The sequence below is a fragment of the Rhinatrema bivittatum genome, chromosome 8 (assembly GCF_901001135.1).
Source record: "Rhinatrema bivittatum chromosome 8, aRhiBiv1.1, whole genome shotgun sequence".
NCBI lineage: Eukaryota > Metazoa > Chordata > Amphibia > Gymnophiona > Rhinatrematidae > Rhinatrema > Rhinatrema bivittatum.
Window position 1 is genome coordinate 257,844,376 of NC_042622.1, and position 24,325 is coordinate 257,868,700.

The following is a 24,325-nucleotide window of genomic DNA, read 5'->3' on the forward strand; positions in this document are numbered from 1 at the left end:
AGTCAATCAGATTTGTCTGACAGGATCTTCCCCTGGTGAATCCATGCTGCATCTGGTCCAGCAATTCTTCCGACTGTAGATAGTTCACTATTCCTTCTTTTAACAGTGACTCCATTACTTTTCCCACCTCCGAGGTGAGGCTAACCGGTCTGTAGTTTTCAGCCTCCTCTCTGTTTCCACTCTTGTGAAGCAGGATCACCACCGCTCTTCTCCAATCACTCGGCACCACTCCTGTTTCTAGGGATCTATTGAACAGGTCACACAGCGAACCCGCCAGCACATCTCTGAGCTCCCTCAGTATCCTGGGATGAACCTCATCAGGCCCCATGGCTTTGTCCACTTTGTTTCCCCAGCTCTTCCCATACATTCTCTACTGTAAATGGAGTTACATCTACTCCATTCCCCTCTATTTTCTTGTTAACTATCGACGGTCCTTCTCCAGGGTCTTCTTTAGTAAACACAGAACTGAAATATTCGTTTAATAATTCTGCCATTTCTTCATCTGTCTCCACCCATTGATCCTTTTCACCTTTCAATTTCAGTATACCACCATGGAAAGCTCAATACGATGCTTTCCATGGTGCATAGCTCTCTGCTTCAACGGCAGGGGAGAAAGTCTGATACTTCGTGCATATCCAAGCAACACAGATGCAGTCGACACATCCAGCATAAACATGTGACCGTTTAGCTTCAACTTCATTTACCAAACCGAGGGCTCAATGCAGTAAAGCACAGCTCCTCTAAAACTTCAAAGCTATCTGCCCCATCAATGTATAAGCCTAAACCCCCATGTCTGTCATCACATCGAGCCCCAGATCATGGTCAGCAGGCAGAATTGCCAACGCAGCATACCAGGGGCATACCAGAAGAAAGCTATGTCTCTTCCTATTACCAGAGTGTTTTCACCCTCCAAACTATAGCACAGGGCTAGTGCTTAGATGCCAGACCCCATATGTTCTCTAGTTATACTTACCTCCAATAGGTTTCCTGTTCAGGAACAAGAACCCATTCTCATCTTCGAAGAAGATATACCACCACCCACACCAGATCAGAGGATGCGATCATTACTTGACCAGATAATGAAGTTGATGAAAACTTTCTCTCCTCTCCTTTGTAACATTGCTACAGCGATACCTCAGAGTGGAGTCCCAGTTTCACAATCAGAGTGAACACATCATCAGAACCCTTACTGAGAGGTTTATCATCATCCCACTCAATTGTAGTGGGGTCAAATCAATCAGAGGCTGTTGACCAGGGATTATCCCCTCAGAGACAACTGGAGGACTTCCCCACTTTGCCATCTAAATCATTTGAATCCTGTGTCAGTGTCCATACTTCCTTGAGTTCCAAAGAAGATTCAATATGAATCCCTTTATTTTCAAACTATGTATTTAAGCAAGTAATACACATATCGGCAAATACAAAAAGACTGTTAGTTATGACAAAAAAGCAAAATGACAAATCATTGCATAGATGTAAGTGAATACAGCATCCAGGGAGTAGACAGTACCCTAAAGTACTGAAAGCAGTGAGGAGAGAGAACCATCTGATACCATCCCAGTATCCCCAAAATTTCTCTGTATAACATTATACCTGTTAGGATTCGTGGGTTTCGTGGACCCTTTGCCCGAGGTGGAAGTTGATACTACCTGAGAGGTGGAGCCCCACAGGTCCACACTTTGGGGAGGCGAGGGCAGCTGCAGCAGGGGACATGACTGTAGTTCAGTAGAATGAAAACATCCTGCGTCACTGCCACGTGATTGCAGGTACCTGCACTGAGAGATACTGTGAGGCGTCCCTAGGAGCGGGGCGAAGATGCACAGTTCAGAGGAGTCACAGTACTTAGGCAGGACTGAAGAGACGACTAGAAGCCAGAGCAGGAACCTCCAAGACAAGAGGAGCGCTAGGCAGGCCTCGAGGAGCGGGGAGCATGCAGACAGAAACTTCTGGAGGACTGATGCAGAGACTGTCTCGAGGGGCAGGACAGTGTAGCAACAGAGTCTCTGGTGGGTTGACATAGGGGCTGCCCTGAGGAGCGGGGAAGCGCAGAGTCGAGTCTCTGATGTAGGCTGCCCCAAGGAGCGGGGAAGCATAGAGTAAAGCCATTGGTGTAAAGACGTTGAAACTGCCCCGAGGAGCGGGGAAGTATAGAATCGAGTCTCAGATAAAGTGATTTAGAGGCTGCCCCAAGACTAGCCTCCGGTGTGGTCAGGTAGAGACTGCCCTGAGGAGCAGGGAAGCGTGGAGATGGGATCTCTCATAGGCAGTGCTTGAGGCAACCCATAAGAGTGGAGAAGCGAGCAAGCAGGACCTCTGGTGAGGAGTGCAGGAGCTACCCCGAGGAGCGGGGAAGCCTGGAGACCAGGTCTCCCGGAGGAAGTGCAAGCAAGCCCCCGGGGAGCGGGTACCCGAGCCAGAGTCCAGATCAGCAGGTGGAGATCCAAGGCAGGAACCACGGGTCTGGAGAGACAGGAACAAGCACCAGTGAGGCGAAGGAACTCGTTGCCAAGTCAGCGTAGGCCAAGGGATGTGCTTATAAATCCCAAACTTGTGATGTCATCAGTTGGGGACACCCCTGAGGTTCCCACCAATGGCCTTTAAAGGGAGGCCTGGCAGCGCTTGGGAACCTAGGAAGGCCTGGAGTCGATGTGTGGGTCGGTGGCATCCCAGCCGCCAAGAGGAGTCTTGAGAGCCCGGAGGTACGCAGCGGTAGCGGCTAGCCACCTGAAGATTCCTCGCTTCCGCATGGAAACCCTACGCTCGGTAATAAGAGCGATACAACCGGGAGAGTTCCTTACATCCCTGGATCTGTCGGAAGCCTACCTACATATTCCGATCCATCAAGATCATCAGCGTTTTCTACGCTTCTCGATCCTGGACCGTCACTACCAGTTCCGGGCCCTACCTTTCGGGTTAGCCACTGCACCCCGGACGTTCACCAAGATCATAGTGGTGGTGGCAGCAACACTGAGGAAGGAAGGAATCCACGTGCACCCTTATCTAGATGATTGGCTGATCAGAACAAAATCCCCAGAGGAAAGCCACCAGGCAACCAACAGTCAAAACTCTACTGGAGAGCCTCGGGTGGGTGGTCAACACAAACAAGAGCTGCCTGCAGCCCTCCCAATCTCTAGAATACTTGGGAGTCCGGTTCGATACCAAACAAGACAAGGTCATCCTGACACCGACAAGGAGATCAAAACTGATGACCCAGTTACGGACTCTGTTGAGCGAACTTCGCTCCACAGCATGGGATTACCTACAAGTCCTCGGCCTCATGGCATCCACACTGGAAGAAGTGCCATGGGCACGAGCTCACATGAGACCCCCTACAACGCTCACTACTATCACGGTGGAATCCTCTGTCCCAGAACTACATCGTACGTCTTCAGCTCCCAGACAGAGTTCGGGCCCAACTATGATGGTGGCTACAAGAAGCCCTTCTGAGCCAGGGAATGAGACTATCCTCACCAACCTGGATCCTACTCATGGATGCCAGCCTATGAGGATGGGGAGCACACTGCCAGGAGCTAACTGCCCAAGGGCAATAGAACAAAGAAGAGTCGGGATGAAACATCAATCGACTAGAAGCCCGAGCAGTCAGACTAGCCTGCCTAAGGTTCGTTCACAGACTCCGAGACAAAGCGGTCAGAGTAATGTCAGACAACGCTACAACAGTGGCCTACATCAACCATCAGTGAGGAACCAGAAGCTAACAGATGTCTCTGGAAATAGACCTCCTAATGTCATGGGCAGAAGTGAATCTTCAAGAGATCTCGGCCGTCCACATCGCCAGGAAAGACAATGTCGCTGCGGACTACCTCAGCAGAGAAAGTCTAGATCAGGGGAGTGGAGGCTGTCGACCACAGCATTCCAATTGATAGTGAACCATTGGGGAACACCACTATGGACCACCTGGCAAACTGGTCCAACGCCCAAGTACCCAGTTTCTTCAGCCGCAGGCGGGAACCCTAGTCCCAGGGAATCGATACCCTGGTACAGACCTGGCCACAGGAGACTCTATTATACGCCTTCCCGTGTGGCCCCTATTGGGCGCAATCATCCACAAAATAGAACACCACAGGGGACCAGTACTTCTAGTGGCCCCGGACTGGCCAAGAAGACCGTGGTACGCAGACATGCGAAGGCTGCTGACAGGGAACCCCCTGCCGCTATCTCCACACACAGACCTGCTCTAACAGGGACCGATCCTCCACGACGATCCAGCTCGACTCTCTCTTACGGTCTGGCCATTGAGAGGACTCGCCTAAGGAAGAGCGGATACTTGGGGGCAGTATTGACACCCTACTCCGAGCACGCAAGTTCTCCACATCCCTAACATACATAAGGATTTGGAGAGTATTCGAAGCCTGGTGCGAGGACCGCGACATCATACCACACTCAGTCAAAATTCCTGTGATTTTGGAATTCCTGCAGAATGGCCTAATGAAGGGATTGTCTCTCAACTCCATCAAGGTACAGGTGGCTGCATTCTCATGCTACAGAACCAAGAGCGAGAGCAGCAGCATAGCCTCTCACCTGGATGTCTCCCACTTTCTGAAAGGAGTCAAGCAGATCTGACCACCCCTGAAGTGGCCGGTGCCTCTTTGGACCCTCAACCTGGTCCTAGATTTCCTAGCAGGAACCGCCTTCAGACCTCTCCGTGGCCTGTCTCTCCGACTATTAACACTGAAGACAGCCTTCCTGCTGGCAGTCTGTTCGGCCCGTCGTATATCTCAGCAACAAGCACTGTCCTGCCAAGAGCCGTTCCTCAGACTCACCCCGGGAACCATCCAGTTACACACAGTTCCATCGTTCCTCCCCAAAGTGGTGTCTCACTTCCATCTCAACCAAACCATCTCGCTACCATCGCCTGATGAGCATAAGAATTGGGAAGAGGCTCGAAGTCTATGCCATCTCAACATTGGCAGGCTCCTAGCCCAATACCTGGAAAGGTCGGAATCCGTACGAAAGACGGACCATCTATTTGTCCTTTACAGCGGGAAGAAGCAAGGGGAAGCTGCCTTGCGAGCAGCCATAGCCCGCTGGATCAAAGAAGTCATCAAGGCGGCCTACGTAGAAGCAGGCAAGCCACCGCCTTTACAAGTCAAGGCCCATTCTACTAGAGCCCAGGCAGTTTCCTGGGCGGAAACCAAGATGCTGTCACCCGCCGAGATCTGCAGGGCGGCGACATGGTCCTCCATCCACACCTTCTCCAGGTTTTATCGCTTGGATGTTCAGGCTCAGGAGGATACAGCATTTGCAAGGGCAGTACTAAGTGGGTCACGGGCAGCCTCCCACCCGTGACCCACTTAGCGTGTAGCTGAGTCCATCTGCTACATGCTAGGAAATGGAGAAATCACTTACCTGATAATTTCATTTTCCTTAGTGTAGACAGATGGACTCAGCATCCCACCCATGGACTTCTTGGGGGATTCACGGGTAAGCCATGCTTTCCTTCAGCTAGGACACCCATCCTACCGGCTGTCGACGTTTCTCGGTTGAGGGCACTGGCAGTCTCCAGCTATAACCAATTCAACCGGTTCAAATTTATTAAGTTAACCAAGTTATAAAGTTAATCACGTTATCCAAGTTATTCAGTCATACATATATCCACAGTGCTTTTCGAGGAGAATACTGAAGAGCTGCACTTCCTGCAGGGGTATATGTACTAGGGCTGACATCACATTGAAATCTGATCCATCTCCAACTGCTATCAGGAGTACACTATACCCATTGGTCCTGAGTCCATCTGTCTACAATAAGGAAAACGAAATTATCAGATAAGTAATTTCTCCATTGCTGCTGATTTCATTTCATTATAGTCAGATTATAAACAGTGTATATTAAGTAGCTTTTTGGGTTTCTCTGCTGTTGTGTTCAAGATTTTAAAAAAAACCATTACAGCTTTTTTATCTGTTAGAATCTATCTCTTATTTAGATTTAGTGTCACTAATAATCTCTGTTTAGATAAGAATATTGGGGCATAAAGAGCTGGGTAAACAAATTAAAACAAAGAACAAACTAAACTTCCAGAAGGGTCCAGTTGTACCTAGCTTGACCAAGGGTTAACTGTTTAACTCCCTCCCATCCCTAGGTTTGTTTTTCTAATATAGTCTGCCTAAATTCATAATTTGCAACAAGATAAATTAGTAAATTAGTATTTCCCTAAGTGTTATCCATCAAATAAATTACCAAAATGAGGTCAATCCAATGTAACTATTGTGGAGCCTTTATTCTGAGGGAAATCATCTGGAAACGTAGGGCTTGCCCCATTTGTTCAGAACTCTTTTCCTTGGAAAAGGAGCTGGCTGAAGTTAAAGCTGAATTAGCTTCAATGAAGAAAATTTCACCCACTTTACAATATTCAGGAATTAATTCCCCATTACCACAAAAAAAACAAAAGTCAAGGAAAAAGAGATTTTCAGTGGGCTCAGGTAGGATAAGACCTGTGACCCACAGGCACCCGTTCTTGATAGCTGTGCAGCCCACAAATCTACCCCTGCCCCCCACTCACACAGGGCAAGAAGGAACTCATTAAACAACAGGAATACCGTGGGCTCTGGTAGAATTAGACCTGTGATGCAGAGACATACACTGCATCAAGTGCAACAAGCACAAAAAGCCTTCTCTGTATTAAATACTGAAGAAGTTCTTGAGAAAAAGATTGAAGTGTTAACTGAAAAGGAAGAAGAAACCCAGTACATACAGAAATTCCAGATCAATAATCAAAGGAAAAAGCTCATTGTACTGGATGAATCTGTCATCAGAGGCACTAATACTTTCCTTTGCACAAATGCAAAGGGAAAGGGAGAAGTGGATAACAAAACTCAACTAAAGAGGTCACAAAAGGAGTCCAGGAACAGCAGTAACCTGAACCAGGAAAGCTGGATAGCTATGAGCACAAATGCTCGTAGTTTGGGCAATAAAATCCCAGATCTGCAAGCCCTAATGGTGGAGGCGGACTTGGATGTTGTTGCTGTCACGGAGACGTGGTTCACGCAATCTCATGGTTGGGATACGGAATTCCAGGCTATAACTTGTTAAGAAAGGACAGAGAGGATAGGAAAGGGGGAGGAGTGGCTCTTTATATCAGAAACAATATTCAAGCATCTGAGCTGCAAGTAAGATGGGGCAATGAAGAAGCACTATTGGCCAACCTAAAAAAAGATGGGGCATCCATTTTTATTGGAGTGGTTTACAGGCCTCCAAACCAAATGGAAGAGATTGACAGAGATCTGATTGAAGACATCCAAAAGATGGGAAAGAAGGGAGAAGTGGTGATCGTTGGAGACTTTAATTTGCTGGATGTAGACTGGAGAATCCCATCTGCAGAATCTAATAATAGTAGAGAAATAGTGGATGCCCTGCAAGGAGCTTTGTTCAAAGAAATGGTAATGGAATCCACGAGAGAGGGAGCTATACTAGATTTAGTGCTTAATAATGGAGAAAATGTCTCTGATGTCCAGGTGGGCGCCCACCTCAGCACCAGTGATCATCAAACGGTATGGTTTAATATCACAAAAAGGATACAGAGAAGAAGCACACAGACACAAATTTTGCAGTTCAAAAACACAGACTTTGATGAAATGGGGAAATACCTGGAGGAAGAACTAGTAGGCTTGGAGAACGAGAGAGAAGTGGAGCAACAGTGGACAAAACTTAAAGGAACACTTACCATTGCAACTAATCTATATGTTAGAAAAGTAAGAAAAGCAAAAGAAGAATGAAACCTATCTGGTTCTCAAAGGAAGTGGCTGACAAAATAAAGGCTAAAAGAACAGCGTTCAAGAAATATAAAGGATCCCAAAGGGAAGAACACAAAGAAGAATATCTGGTGGAACTGAAGGAGATAAAGAAAGTAATCAAGACGGCAAAAAGTCAAGCGGAAGAAAGGATTGCCAAAGAGATAAAGAGAGGTGACAAAACATTTTTCAGATACATCAGTGAACGGAGAAAAGTTCAAAGTGGTATAGTGAAATTGAAAGGTGAAAATGATCAATGTGTGGAGAGAGATGAAGAAATGGCAGAAATATTAAATGAATACTTAAGTTCTGTGTTGACTAAAGAGGACCCCGGAGAAGGACCGTCGCTAGTTAACAAAAAATTGGAGGGAAATGGAGTAGATTAAACTCCATTTACAGAAGAGAATGTATGGGAAGAGCTGGGGAAACTGAAAGTGGACGAAGCCATGGGGCCTGATGAGGTTCATCCCAGGATACTGAGGGAGCTCAGATATGTGCTGGCAGGTCCGCTGTGTGACCTGTTCAATAAATCCCTAGAAACGGGAGTGGTGCTGAGTGATTGGAGAAGAGTGGTGGTGGTCCCGCTTCACAAGAGTGGGAACAGAGAAGAGGCTGGTAACTATAGACCGGTTAGCCTCACCTTGGTGGAGGGAAAAGTAATGGAGTCGCTGTTGAAAGAAAGAATAGTGAACTATCTACAGTCGGGAGAATTGCTGGACCAGAGGCAGCATGGATTCACCAGGGGAAGATCCTATCAGACAAATCTGATTGACTTTTTTGTCTGGCTAACCAAGGAATTGGATCAAGGAAGAGCGCTCAGTGTCATCTACTTGGACTTCAGCAAAGCTTTTGACACGGTCCTGCACAGGAGACTGGTGAATAAAATGAGAAACTTAGGAGTGAGTGCCAAGGTGGTGGTCTGGATTACAAACTGGTTGACGGACAGAAGACAATGTGTAGTGGTGAATGGAACTTACTCTGAAGAGGGAGCTGTGTTGAGCGGAGTGCCGCAGGGATCGGTGTTGGGTCCGGTCCTGTTCAATATCTTTGTGAGCGACATTGCAGATGGGATAGAAGGTAAGGCTTGTCTTTTTGCGGATGACACTAAGACCTGCAACAGAGTGGACACGCCGGAAGAGTGGAGAGAATGAGACGGGATTTAAGGAAGCTGGAAGAGTGGTTGAAGATATGGCAGCTGAAATTCAATGCCAAGAAATGCAGAGTCATGTATATGGGGTGTGGAAATATGAAAGAACTGTATTCGATGGGGGGAGAAGGGCTGATGTGCACGGAGCAGGAGAGAGACCTGGGGGTGATAGTGTCTAATGATCTGAAGTTGGCGAAACAATGTGACAAGGCAATAGCTAAAGCCTGAAGAATGCTGGGCTGCATAGAGAGAGAGGAATATCGAGTAAGAAAAGGCATGTAATTATCCCCTTGAACAGGTGTTGCGACCGTCGCTGCTTGATGTTCTCACTCCGCCCTCTTTGGCGACTCCCTCCGGGTCTGATGGACGGCTGGCTGCCGCAGCGTCTCCATGCCATCTCCCTCCGGCGTCCCCGGACCGGCTAGACGTTGCAGATCCACCATGTTGCCTGAAGACCTAGGGCGCGCGCGCTCTGATTGAAGTACCAGCAAGAGCGCGAACCTCAGGGGCGTCCCCCTGAGATGATGTCATCCACTTCCAATATTTAAAGGTCTCTATTTTCACTATCTAACTGAGTTAGCAAGGGGTTGGATTGGGAATGTGTCTTGCTACCTACGGGCTACTCCCCCCAAGCTACTCTGCCTCCTCGGACTTACCAGAGGTACCCGCTCCTCGGGGGCCTCGCTCATTTTCTTTACTTTCAGATTACAGATAGGAACCGGTACTCCATACATGTTCCTGGACACTTTGAAGATCTTCTACTGTTTGGAAGCTATCACTGCTACAAACAATTGTGAGTTACCATCACTCTCTCAGAGCTTTCCCTGGAGCCAGGTATTCGCTCCTTGAGGGCCTAAACCTTTCCAGTTCCTGAGCTTCCTTGAGACCTTATGTGAGTTTGGTCATCTAGTTCTGTTCATGAACTCTGCCTACTCACTTTTCTACAGTTTCTCAACAGCTCAGCCATCCTGGATCGCTGTTCCAGTATCTGAGGGACTACAGCCCTGCCAGGCATATCAGCTCACTACTGCCACCTCTGGTTGTTTCAAAAACCTGTTTAATAAAAGAACTAATGTGTGTCTGTCTCCATACTCAAGCCTAGCCGGTGGTCCCTCTCGGGATATCCTCCCGGGGGCGTGGTCATCTGCCACCGACCCAGGGATCCACCCACAACTATATCAGATTCATTACAGATTGCTACTCCTTAGTAAGACAATATCTGAGACACTACAAGATTGCTGACGACGACTCTAGGAGCCATTAATAACAGTTTGCTCCTCCCACCAGACAGCAGACTCATAACAGATTGCTAACTCCTAGCTTGTCAGCTAAGCAGATAATAACAGATTGCTAACTCCTCACGGATATTCCTAACAACAGGTCCTTGGTGAGGCCTCACCTGGAGTACTATGTTCAGTTCTGGAGACCGTATCTCCGAAGGGACAGAGACAGGATGGAGGCGGTACAGAGAAGGGCGACCAAAAAGGTGGAGGGTCTTCATTAAATGACTTAAAAGGGGAGATTGAAGAATCTAAATATGGATACCCTGGAGGAAAGGAGGAGCAGAGGTGATATGATACAGACTTTCAGGTACTTGAAAGGTTATAATGATCCAAAGACAATGGCAACCTTTTCCGTTGCAAAAAAATCAGCAGAACCAGGGGTCGCGATTTAAAACTCCAGGGAGGAAGACTCAGAACCAGTGTCAGGAAGTATTTCTTCATGGAGAGGGTGGTGGATGCCTGGATTGCCCTTCTGGAGGAAGTGTTGAAGGCCAAAACTGTGAAGGATTTCAAAGAGGCGTGGGATAAACACTGTAGATCCATAAAGTCTAGAGCAGGGGTCAGGAACCTTTTTGGCTGAGAGAGCCATGAACGCCACATTTTAAAATGTAATTCCATGAGAGCCATACAATATGTTTAAAACTAAATACAAGTAAATGTGTGCATTTTATGTAAGATCACACTTTTAAAGTACAATAAGTCTCTGAAAATTACACCAGGCCTTAAGACACCAATACATCTCCTATTAGGAAAATGGACCAAGTCAGGCTGCTATAGAGTCCTACACAGAAACTACACGCCAGCAGAAAACCTCACCTGAATCACATGCTGTCCCTCACCTAACATAGAATAAAGAGACCAAAAGGCATAACAAGAAGCATGCAGAAAAAACTGAATTGGAAACTGCAACAAGCCAGAGTCTTTGTATGCAGTGTTAACAAAGGAAAAAAGAAACATCACCCATCCTTATAAAACAAATCAAGAAATATAAAATCATCAGCAGTAAAACTGTACTAACAAAAAGAACATATTTCGAAACAGCTGATGAGTGGAATATCCAATAATTAAAAACTCATATAAAACATTTCCAGATACCAACAAAATATTTCAAAATAGCAGACACAAAGACCCAATAATGAAAAATAATAAGGATACAAACATTTCTTTGCTCTGCATACCTGGGAACGTTTGATATCCAGGTGTCCTGAGATTGTTCTGAATTAGCAGGAGGCGGGGTGGTTTGCTTGGAACTTTCTCCTCTCTCAGTCACATACCAGTGCTCTCTCTCACACTGGCTCTCAATGACACACCTATACACACATGCTCTCAGTCACTCACATATACACATGCTTTTTCTCTCTCACTTATACAGGCTCTTAATTACACATTTACACACATGCTGTCTATCTTTTCACGCTTACACACACACACAGGCTTTCAATCACATAAATACATGCTGTCTTTTTCTCTCACACACAGACTCTCATTCACATGCTTACAAACGTGTCCTCTCTTTCTCTCATTTACACACAGGCTCTCAATCACATACTCACATGCTCCCTCACCTAAATCAGCTCTCAATCACACACAGACACACATGGTTTCTCTCTCTCATTTAAACACAGGCTCTCAATCACATACTCACATGCTCCATCACCTAAACCAGCTCTCAATCACACAGACACACATGCTCTCTCTCTTACTTATATACACAGGCTCTTAATCATACATACACATGATTTCTCTCACACACAAAGGATCTCAATCATACACACATACTCTTTCACACAAACAGGTTTTCAATCACAAACTTACACATACAGGTTCCCAATCACAAACTTGCATTCATGCTCTCTCTCTCTCACAGGCAGGCTCTCTCACACACACACACACACACAGCACCCCCACCCCCCCCCCCCCCCCCGAGGCCCGGAAGAGGAAGTGGAGAGTATCGGGTGGGTGCGCGGAAAGAAGAGGCCACGCTAGTGCGCTCGGCATCGGCCCGAAGAAAAGAAGACTGCAGCGCGGCTCAGAGGAAAATGAAGAGCTTCAACCGCAGCCGATGGGACTCCGCCTCCGCGAGGGCTGAAAATGAAGAGTTTAGCATTGGGAGAAGGCTGTTGCTGCTGCCGCGAGTTCCCGGGGTGGGGGAGAGAGAGAGTGCTCGCTCATTCACACTCTCCCCCACCCCAGGAACTCGCGGCAGCAGCAACAGCCTTCTCCCAACGCTAAACTCTTCATTTTCAGCCCTCGCGGAGGCGGAGTCCCATCGGCAGCGGTTGAAGCTCTTCATTTTCCTCCGAGTCGCGCTGCAGTCTTCTTTTCTTTGGGCCGATGCCGAGCGCCCTAGCGTGGCCTCTTCTTGCCGCGCACGCACCCGATACTCTCCACTTCCTCTTCCGGGCCGCGGGGTTGGGGGGGCGGGGGCGGGAAGAAGAGAGCACGCCGGGGCCGCTGACTCCAGCTGTCCTGCCACGTTCCGCCCGGGCTGACAGCATTTTAAGCCCGGGCGGAGGAGGACCGGGCAGCAGCTGGGTCAGAAAGTGTGGCGAAACTTGTCTGCGAGCCAGATGCAGCCCTCAAAAGAGCCATATCTGGCTCGCGAGCCATGGGTTCCCGACCCCTGGTCTAGAGGATGTGAATGAAGTGAAGAGGCATGGGGGCGGCTTGCGGGAATTATGGCTACTACCTGGAGATTAATATCCTTATTCAATAAACATACACATGGTTAAAGCGACTCCAACATTGCTCTATGCTTCAACGGCAAGAGGAAATGTGAAAAAAAAGGATTTGTATCCACAAAAAAGCAGGGGAGTAGCTTGCTTGATATGGCCATTACTACACCAAACCAAATAAGCCTGATACTTCACTTTCAATGATATCCAGCATAGTTCTCTGCTTCAACGGCAGGGGGAATAATGAAAACTCTCTGCTTCAATGGCAGGGGGAATGATGAAAAGATTATTTATATTCGGACAACAACCAACAAGGACTGAGTAGCTTGCTATGACGGTGGTTACTACCCCTAAACAATTAGCTAGATACTTCACTTAGATGCAGCTCCAGCACTGATACCCCTAACCAATTAGCTAGATACTTCAATTAGATGCAGCTCCAGCACTGCTAACTACTTCGATGGCGGGGGTGGAAGGGAAATAGAACAAAAAAGTCACTTACAAGGGACAAGAGTAACAGATAAGTATGGGGGAGAAAAAAAAAGTGAAAGCTTGCTGGGCAGACTGGATGGACTGTTTTGTCTTCTTCTGCTATGGGCTGGATGGACTGTTTGGTCGTCTTCTGTCATGTCTATGTTTCTATATGTTTCTATGTTTTCACCAGTTTGTAATCCACGAAAGGACATCACCTCCTATCCCGTGACTTTTTAGTTTTCTTAGAAGCCTCTCATGAGGGACTTTGTCAAACGCCTTCTGAAAATCCAAATAAACTACATCTACCGGTTCACCTTTATCCACTTGTTTATTAACCCCTTCAAAAAAATGAAGCAGATTTGTTAGGCAAGACTTCCCTTGGGTAAATCCATGTTGACAGTTTTCCATTAAACCATATCTTTATTTATGCTCTACGATTTTGATCCTGAGAATACTTTCCACTATTTTTCTCTGCACTGAAATCAGACTCACTGGTCTATAGTTACTCGGAGCGCCCCTGGAGCCTTTTTAAAATATTGGGGTTACATTGGCCACCCTCCAGACTTCAAGTACAATGGATGATTTTAATGATAGGTTACAAATTTTAACTAATAGATCAGAAATTTCATTTTTTAGTTCCTTGGACCGGATGCATACCATCCTGTCCAGGTGATTTACTACTCTCTAGTTTGTCAATCTGGCCTACTACATCTTCCAGGTTCACAGTGATTTAATTCAGTTCGTCTGACTCATTACCCCTGAAAACCATCTTCGGAACTGGTATCTCCCAAAAATCCTCATTAGTAAACACGGAAGCAAAGAATTCATTTAGTTTTTCTGCAATGGCCTTATCTTCCCTAAGAGCCCCTTTAACCCCTCGGTCATCTAATGGTCCAACCGACTCCCTCACAGGTTTCTTGCTTCGGATATATTTTAAAAAATTTTTATTATGAGTTTTTGCCTCTATGGCCAACTTCATTTCAAATTCTCTCTTCGCCTGTCTTATCAGTGTTTTACACTTATCTTGACAATGCTTATGTTTTATCCTATTTTCTTCAGATGGATCCTTCTTCCAATTTTTGAAGGATGTTTTTTTGGCTAAAATAGTCTCTTTCACCTCATCTTTTAACCATGACTGTAATCGTTTTGCCTTCCTTCCACCTTTCTTAATGTGTGGAATACATATGGACTGCACCTCTAGGATTGTATTTTTAAACAATGTCCATGCCTGTTGAACACTTTTAACCTTTGCAGCTGCTCATTTCAGTTTTTTCTATTTTCCTCATTTTATCAAAGTTTCCCTTTTGAAAGTTTAGTGTTAGAGCTGCAGATTTTCTTATTGTGCCCCTTCCAGTTATTAGTTTAAATTTGATCATGTTATGATCACTGTTGCCAAGTGGCCCCACCACCATTACCTCTCTCACCATTACCATCACCATTACCTCTCTCCATTACCATCACCATTACCTCTCTCTTCATTACCATCACCATTACCATCACCATTACCATTACCATCACCATTACCTCTCTCTCCATTACCATCACCATTACCTCTCACCATTACCATCACCATTACCTCTTCATTTTCCTTCTTACTCCTAGTTATTGATTCCCTGTTACATGTAACTGCTTTTCTGCACCATTGTTCAAATTGTAAAGTTTATTGCACCCCTGTTTCTTGTGAACCAGCATGATGGGACTACTGTCTTGAATGTTGGTATATAAAAAAACTTAAATAAATAAATAAATAAATAAATAATAAATCCTGCGTTCTACTAAGAATTAAATCTAAAATCGCTCCCTCTCTTGTTGATTACTGAACCAATTGCTCCATGAAGCAGTCATTTATTACATCCAAGAACTTTGTCTCTAGCAAGTCCTGATGTTACATTTACCCAGTCAATATTGGGGTAATTGAAATCTTCCATTATTATTGCACTGCCAAATTGGTTAGCATCCCTGATTTCTCTTAGCATTTCATCATCTGTCTGACTATTTTGTGCAGGTGGACGGTAGTATACTCCTATCACTATACTCTTACCCAACACACATGGGATTTCTACCCATATACACTTTCGGACAAAGTTACACTACTAACTGGTGTCCCACAGGGATTGGCCCTATCGGCAACACTCTTTAACATTTATCTCCTCCCGGTATGTCACCTACTAGCAGGACTTGGAATCATACACTACTTATACGCAGATGATATACAGCTACTCCTACCAATTGTAAACACCATTGAAGAAACAATGAAACTTGCTAATATGTATCTTGAGATAATTAAACAGCTCTTAAATCAGATGGAACTGGTAATAAACATCAACAAAACGGAATTCCTACACCTTGAACGTAAAAAAAACCCTGATCTGACTTCCCAGACCAGGGCTATCTTTTCGTTCCATGTAAACCGGACTGATTTGTATTGTATACAGGAATTCCGGTATATAAAAATTAAAAATAAATAAAATAAATAAATAACCACATCCAACCAACACTCATAAAGAAAAATAACCAAACCATTGAGCTAGCAACTAAAGCACGAAATCTAGGAGTAATAATTGACCCTGAACTAAACATGAAACAACACATCTCCTTGATAATAAAGGAAGGATATGCGAAACTACTGATCCTAAGAAGACTTAAACCTCTACTTACACTAAACAATTTCCGCACAGTTTTACAGGCAATGATATTCGCAAGTACAGACTACTGCAACTCCCTACTTTTAGGATTACCACAATCCACAATTCGGCCACTACAAATATTACAAAATTCAGCTGCTAGAATTTTGACTGGCAAAAAAAAGAATGATCACATTACAGGAACACTTGCCAATCTACACTGGCTCCCAATTGAACAAAGAATTCAATATAAGGCTTTATGCATAATACATAAACTAATCCATGATGAAAAAGCTGACTGGCTTAACGCTGCTCTGCACGTACATGTCCCACAAAGAAACCTAAGATCTGCTAATAAGGCTCTACTAACTGTTCCCTCTGTCAAAACAGCACGCCTCACGCAAGTTAGGGAGAGAGCACTATCTCTGGCTAGCCCCGTGCTATGGAACACCATGCCACTCGAAATAAGGCTGCAGAGAAACTTCAAAATATTCAAAACCAATCTGAAAACCTGGCTATTTAAACAAGCTTTTTATAAAGAGAAGGAAAAAAACAGTTGATTGATTAGGATGCACCAAACTAGAAATTGTTATTTGTAACCTACAAATGCACATTAAGGTTAAATTCTTTCCGTCTAATATGCTCCATACAGACAAAATTAATGTACACACATAGTTTATTGAAGTGAATTGTTACCGTACTATGATGGCACATGATTAATTATAATCTATACCACTTACTTTATTCATTATAGTGCCTTGCTGTAAACCGTTGTGATGGTTATCTAACTTAACGACGGTATAGAAGAGCTTTTAAATAAAATTTAAATAAATATAGATTCTACTGAGCATTTAGTCTTTTGTATGATCTTTATACTGTTGGACTCTATACCCTACTGGACATAAAGTGCCACACCCCCACCAAGTTGATCCTCCCTATCATTGCGATATAATTTGTACCCTGATATAGCACTGTCCCATTGGTTATCCTCCTTCCACCAAGTCTCTGTGATGCCAATTATGTCAATCTCATCATAAGAACATAAGAAAATGCCATACTGGGTCAGACCAAGGGTCCATCAAGCCCAGCATCCTGTTTCCAACAGTGGCCAATCCAGGCCACAAGAACCTGGCAAGTACCCAAAAACTAAGTCTATTCCATGTAACCATTGCTAATGGAAGTGGCTATTCTCTAAGTGAACTTAATAGCAGGTAATGGACTTCTCCTCCAAGAACTTATCCAATCCCTTTTTAAACACAGCTATACTAACTGCACGAACCACATTCTCTGGCAACAAATTCCAGAGTTTAATTGTGCGTTGAGTAAAAAAGAACTTTCTCCGATTAGTTTTAAATGTGCCCCATGCTAACTTCATGGAGTGCCCCCTAGTCTTTCTACTATCCGAAAGAGTAAATAACCGATTCACATCTACCCGTTCTAGACCTCTCATGATTTTAAACACCTCTATCATATCCCCCCTCAGTCGTCTCTTCTCCAAGCTGAAAAGTCCTAACTTCTTTAGTCTTTCCTCATAGGGGAGTTGTTCCATTCCCTTTATCATTTTGGTAGCCCTTCTCTGTACCTTCTCCATCGCAATTATATCTTTTTTGAGATGCGGCGACCAGAATTGTACACAGTATTCAAGGTGCGGTCTCACCATGGAGCGATAAAGAGGCATTATGACATTTTCCGCTTTATTCATCATTCCTTTTCTAATAATTCCCAACATTCTGTTTGCTTTTTTGACTGCCGCAGCACACTGCACCGACGATTTCAATGTGTTGTCCACTATGACACCTAGATCTCTTTCTTGGGTTGTAGCACCTAATATGGAACCCAACATCGTGTAATTATAGCATGGGTTATTTTTCCCTATATGCATCACCTTGCACTTATCCACATTAAATTTCATCTGCCATTTGGATGCCCAATTTTCCAGTCTCACAAGGTCTTCCTGCAATTTATCACAATCTGCTTGTGATTTAACTACTCTGAACAATTTTGTGTCATCTGCAAATTTGATTATCTCACTCGTCGTATTTCTTTCCAGATCATTTATAAATATATTGAACAGTAAGGGTCCCAGTACAGATCCCTGAGGCACTCCACTGTCCACTCCCTTCCACTGAGAAAATTGCCCATTTAATCCTTTGCTACTATATACTCTAACTCTCCCATCTTAGTTCTTAGACTTCTGGCATTGACATACAGACATTTCAAAGTGTGTTTTTGTTTGTATTAACAACCTGCTTTTCAGTTGTTAGGGATAATTCGGAAATCATTAGCTTTGGTGATTTTTTACAAATGGGCACATGCTTTTATTGGAACCTCTCTGTTGGGATGCCCTAACTCTCCTGTTTCATTAGTATCCTTCAAGGATACATTTCTCCAAACCATGCACTGCTGAATGACTGTCGGCTTTCCCCCTTGTTCTAGTTTAAAAGCTGCTCTATCTCCTTTTTGAAAGTTAGAGCCAGCAGCTTGGTTACATGACCGAGTGATCCTCCATACTCACCCTAAATTCCTTCCCAAGGTGGTTGCTGACTTCCACATGAATCAGTCTATAGTCTTGCCCACATTTTTCCCAAGACCCTACTCTCACCAGGGCGAGAAGGTTTTACATACTTTGGACTGTAAAGGTGTACTTGCATTTTATCTAGACCGCACTGCAGTTCATAGGAAATCCACCCAACTTTTTGTTTCTTTTGATAAAAACAAACAAGGAGTTGCAGTGGGCAAACAAACTCTCTCCAATTGGCTAGCAGACTGTATTGAATTCTGCTATGACAAAGCAGGCCTTCCTCTCCAGGACAAGTGAAGGCGCACTCAGTGAGAGCCATGGCAACCTCAGTAGCACACTATTGTTCAGTACCAATTGCTGAGATTTGTAAAGCTGCAACATGGAGCTCTCTTCACACATTTGCAGCACATTACTGCCTGGACAAGGAAGGACGCCAAGACTCTGCCTTTGGCCAATCCATCTTGACAAACTTATTTCCAGTATAATCCCAACTCCTTCCACATTCAATCTGCTGTGATTTTCAGGCTGCCTCATTTTTCCCAACAGTACACCAGTTGCTGTGCCTGTTGCACAAGTTGTACGCTGTTGGTCCAGAAAAATATGAGTCAGCCTGTAGCTTGCTAATCACCCACATGTGAGGACTACCCTCCTGCTTGTCCTGGCCTCGCACCTTTTGCTACAAATGAGAATGAAGGGAGACCCTGTGGCTACAGGGATCATGCTGGGCATGCTCAGTGTGCCAGTCAAAAGTTCTAAAAACTTTGACAGAAAAGTTTTCCGTGATAGAGCTCCTTCTGCTGACATCACCCACATGTGAGGACTACATCCTGCTGTCCTGGGAGAACACCTGTTACAGGTAAGCAACTCTGCTATCCCTCCCCTTTTTCCTCCCCTGTACCATCCAAAACCCCCCAAAACTTCAAACTCCCTCCGAGCAACCTCCATCCTGAATGAGAAAATCAATAACCCACCCATCCTATCTCTCCCTACCTCACCCCCCCCACTTCACTGCCCCCTCACTGCAGCCCCCTTCAATTTTCAAACAGTTAAGAAAGACAGAAGGCAAAAAGAAATAAAGTTAAAAAAAAAACTGTAAAGAAAATGTTAGACTGTGTGCTGAGTCCCAGCTATATTTAGTAGGTTAGATGCAATCGACATGCATGCATCCTAGCAATGGCGTAAATCATTCCAGGCCTGTAATGGATGAGAGAGGATAAAGATTTAAAAAAAAAATGAAAAGGTAAATATGGATTTAAAACAGAAATATGAAAAAGACCAGTCCTTCCTGCTTTGCCCCTCGGTTCACAAAAAGTTCATTCTGTCCACTCTGCACAGTTAGCCTGCCTTACAGAGCCATAGTAGAGCAAGGCAGCAGGAAAATCAGCAGGTAAGTTCAGTGGAGCAGGTACTAGCATGTTGCAAGGGGTTTCTGAATCCCATTGTTTCGCTTTGAGATATTCAGCTTTGCACACAGAATTAAAAATGCGTGTCATTCCATCATGGTTTACTTGTAGCAGGATATAGCAGAGCATAAGTCACATTAACCAAGTGCAGCTCTTGCTTAACTGCTTGAAACACTTGCTGTTTCCTTTGCACTTCTGCAGAGAAGTCTTGAAATATATAAATCTTGGAGTTGGTATTGTAGTTGGCCAGCCTGGCACACTTTATCGGCAAAATTATGGATGCAAATTATGATTGCTGTAGGCCAAGCTGGCACGTCCTGCCTAGGCCAAATGATCAATTTTAAGGCCTGAGAGCCTGATCACCATGTGAAGGAGCTGTGGCAGCCATATGGCAAAAATGTTTCCCATATCTGACTCTTCAGTTTTCTCCCGTAGATATTATTTCTCCAGCTCCTGTTCTTTAAATTGTTTTGTCCAATATCTGCTTTTGGTTTCTTTCCAGGACGTATAGTTTGCGGCAGACATCCATCAGAGACTGCTTCAGTTTCTCCACCTGTTCCTCGACTGCATCCGTGCGCTCTGAGATCTCGTTCACAGATGACACCAGTTGGGCCAAGCCGAGCATCCACCGAGGTATGAATTTTAGTTGCTAGTCTTTCCATAACCCCTTTGGTGGCCACTAACACCAAGGAAATACCAGTGTCTCCATCACTATCTTCTCCTTCAGCTTCCTGCAGCTCCTGAATTACTTTATCTAGTTGTTCTTTTTTCCAGTTTCTTGACAGGAGACCCCTGCTCTGCCCACATTTCTGGGAGAGAGCATTTGACTGTGTTTTACTCATCAGTCAGTTTACTTTTTTTTAAAGGATTTTACAAAGTAAAAGATATATATAATACATGGTTGTGGGAGCTGAGGGAAAACATGTCCATTTACTTCACAACATCTCTAGCGCCCCCTTCTGACCCGCTTCTGGACCATACATCGCCTCCGGAGGACCTAACTTATTCAAAGTTTATTGAAAAACTGGCATCAGAACCAGTGGCTTTACCAGTTCACAACATTCTGAATCAGTTATAGATGAGAATGTGGGAAAACTCTATATTTCGTATGCCTAAAACAAAAAAAAGTTAGACCTTAAGTTTAGGGTTCAAAAGTTTAGGGTTTGAAATAGTTCAATTACCTCATCAATCCATGGTTGTAGAATTGGCCCTGAAGAAGGCAAAGTAAACAAGAATTTTTTCAAATTCACCCCAGGAAAAGATCAGACTTGGATACTTGAGAAGAAAGTCTTTCAGAGCGCCATGTTAACTTGCATCTTTGTTTGCCAATTCTATATGATGCAGTATTTGCAGGACTGTATACAGAAATTAAAACCTTCCCCACCACAGGCTGACAAAGGACATTACTAGGCTCAGCCACTTTTAGGAGTGGAAGAGTGTATATGACACTTCCTTCACTCTATTAGTTCTTTGATACTGTATCACGTACTACCTCAACCTTGGTTGAAGCTCGACGTAAGGACTGGTTCAGAGCCAGCAGTATTCGTGACAATATCCATCAGAAATTAGTATGGAATAGACTTAGATTTGGGTTCTTGCCAGGTTCTTATGGCCTGGATTGGCCACTGTTGGAAACAGGATGCTGGGCTTGATGGACCCTTGGTCTGACCCAGTATGGCATTTTCTTATGTTCTTATGTTCTTAGATGTGCCATGTCTCAGGGGAGAAATTGTTTGGAGAAAAGCTCATAGAAACGGTGGCCCAAATAAAAGAACAAATGTAGTGGTCCAATCTCTCTCGATGGGACCCAAGCAGCCTCCATCTTCGAGACACTCCTTCTACTTGTACAAGAGACTGTACTTTCAAAGGTATCCTTTCAGACCTTTTCACAGGTATCAGCTCCTACCCCTTTTGGCTCAGCAACAACAACCTCTGACCAGATCCCAACCACGCAAGCACTATCAGCCTACAACAACACAACAGGCCTTACCAAAGTGTTGGTGTATTTTATGATCCTCAGAAAAACTCAGCATCCAACCAGTTGGGTGGAAAGCAGAATCCAATCCTTTTTACAGGAATGGTGCCACAAAACCAAGGACATTTCGGTCCTCAAAATCATGGAGTTTGGGTACTGTTTGCGTTTCTCCTGGCTACCATCTCTTCCGCATTGTTTGATCTCTAATCTAGATCAGGCTCACTTGAATGAATTCCTTCTGGAAGTGGACTCGCTTTTTCAGCAGAAAGTGATAGAACCAGTCCCTACACTCCATCGTGGAAAGGGTTTTTACTCCCGGTACTTTCTCAGCCCCAAAATATTGGGAGGAGTGAAACCCATTTTGGATCTAAGAATCCTAAATAAATCTCTTCTCTGAGAGAAATTCAAAATGAATTCCTTGAATATCATAATTTCTTATAGACAGAAGGAGGAATGGATATGTGCCCTCAACTTAAAGAACGCATATGGTAAAATATCCATACATCCATCCCACTGGTGTTACCTTCACTTATAGGTGGATTCTTCCCACTACCAATACAAGGTGTTTGCTTTGGCCTGTTGCCAGTTTTGAGAGTCTTCACCAAATGCCTCATGGTGGTAGCAGTACACCTGCTATTCTCATGATGCTTGACAGCCAAAGTGTTGTTTTAGGTCATATGGCGGTAGCTGTTCATGTACTTCCACTAGCCCGCCTTCAAATCTGCCACTTAGAGTGGGTTCTGCGCTTTTAATATGGTCAACTGACTCAATCCTGGTCAATGACAGTAAGGTTGTCCGAAGAAATGAGACAGGAATTATGCTGGTGGTTGACATCTGTCATTCTTCAACAGGGAGCACCGTTTCGCGTTCTCTTATATCAGGTAACCTTGGCGATGGATGCCACCACGAAGGGAGGGGGCGCGCACCCAGGATCCATTTGAAACCAAGGCACTTCATCTCTCGCAAAACGTTTCCTTCAAATCAGTTTTTTGGAACTGAGAATAATCAGCTACGCTCTCGTACCTTTCACAAATCTTTTTCAAGGGAGAAGCATTCTTATCCAGATGACTAGGTCACCATGTGCTACATCAACAAACAGGGTGGCACGGGGTCATGGTCTTTCTGCTAGGAGGCACTGAGAATTTAACAGTCAGCCTGCGAGAATCACTCTTACAAGCCACTTATCGTGCAGGAATATTGAACATGATAGTGGATCGTCTCACCAGAGTTTTCTATCTGTGCAGCAGTCGACGTGCTGTTAAATTTTAGGAGTCTCTTAACAATCAAACCTGTTCGCTTCAGAACAAAACAGAAAGCTGAGACTAGCCCAGGATGCTTTCCCACTCAACTACAACACCAGTCTCATGAATGTTTTTTCACCAATACCATTGATCTCCAGAACAGTGCAGAATCGGGTTCTGCTGATTCTTATAGTTCCAGCATGGCCCAGACAGATTTGGTATGCATATCTCGTGCAGCTTTCCAGCAGTCCTCAAATCCATCTGGGAAAAGAACCTGCCTTGCTAACTCAGGACAACACCCTCTTTCACTCATACCTTCCAGCTGTCAACCTGATAGCTTGAATGCTGAACAAACAGTGATTGCAAATCTTTCTGCTCAAAGACATGGAAGACATAATGGTGTTGGCCAGGAAGTGGATAACACGTTGAAATCGTCGGTTCAGTGTGCTGCGGCAGTCAAAAAATCAAACAGTATGTTGGGAATTATTAGAAAGGGAATGGTGAATAAAACGGAAAATGTCATAATGCCTCTGTATCGCTCCATGGTGAGACCGCACCTTGAATACTGTGTACAATTCTGGTCGCCGCATCTCAAAAAAGATATAGTTGCGATGGAGAAGGTACAGAGAAGGGCTACCAAAATGATAAGGGGAATGGAACAGCTCCCCTATGAGGAAAGACTAAAGAGGTTGGGACTTTTCAGCTTGGAGAAGAGACGGCTGAGGGGGGATATGATAGAGATGTTTAAAATTATGAGAGGTCTAGAACGGGTAGATGTGAATCGGTTATTTACTCTTTCGGATAATAGAAAGACTAGGGGGCACTCCATGAAGTTAGCATGGGGCACATTTAAAACTAATCGGAGAAAGTTCTTTTTTACTCAACGCACAATTAAACTCTGGAATTTGTTGCCAGAGGATGTGGTTAGTGCAGTTAGTATAGCTGTGTTTAAAAGGGGATTGGATAAGTTCTTGGAGGAGAAGTCCATTACCTGCTATTAAGTTCACTTAGAGAATAGCCACTGCCATAAGCAATGGTAACATGGAATAGACTTAGCTTTTGGGTACTTGCCAGGTTCTTATGGCCTGGATTGGCCACTGTTGGAAACAGGATGCTGGGCTTGATGGACCCTTGGTCTGACCCAGTATGACATTTTCTTATGTTCTTATGTTCTAACAAGAAAAGCCTACAGCTTAAATGGAAAAGATATTCCACATGGTGTTAACATGCCTCAAAC

The 24,325-nt window shown here is 44.6% G+C and overlaps 1 protein-coding gene across 1 annotated transcript in view; it reads left to right on the forward strand.

The window, feature by feature from the left end:
- Positions 1-24,325, forward strand: part of LOC115098231 (spindlin interactor and repressor of chromatin-binding protein-like) — a 162,502-nt gene that overhangs the window by 129,465 nt on the left and 8,712 nt on the right. The window contains exon 9 of the mRNA XM_029614688.1: positions 20,375-20,505. Within this exon, the coding sequence (XP_029470548.1) occupies positions 20,375-20,505 (131 nt within the window). The remainder of the gene's footprint in view (positions 1-20,374; positions 20,506-24,325) is intronic.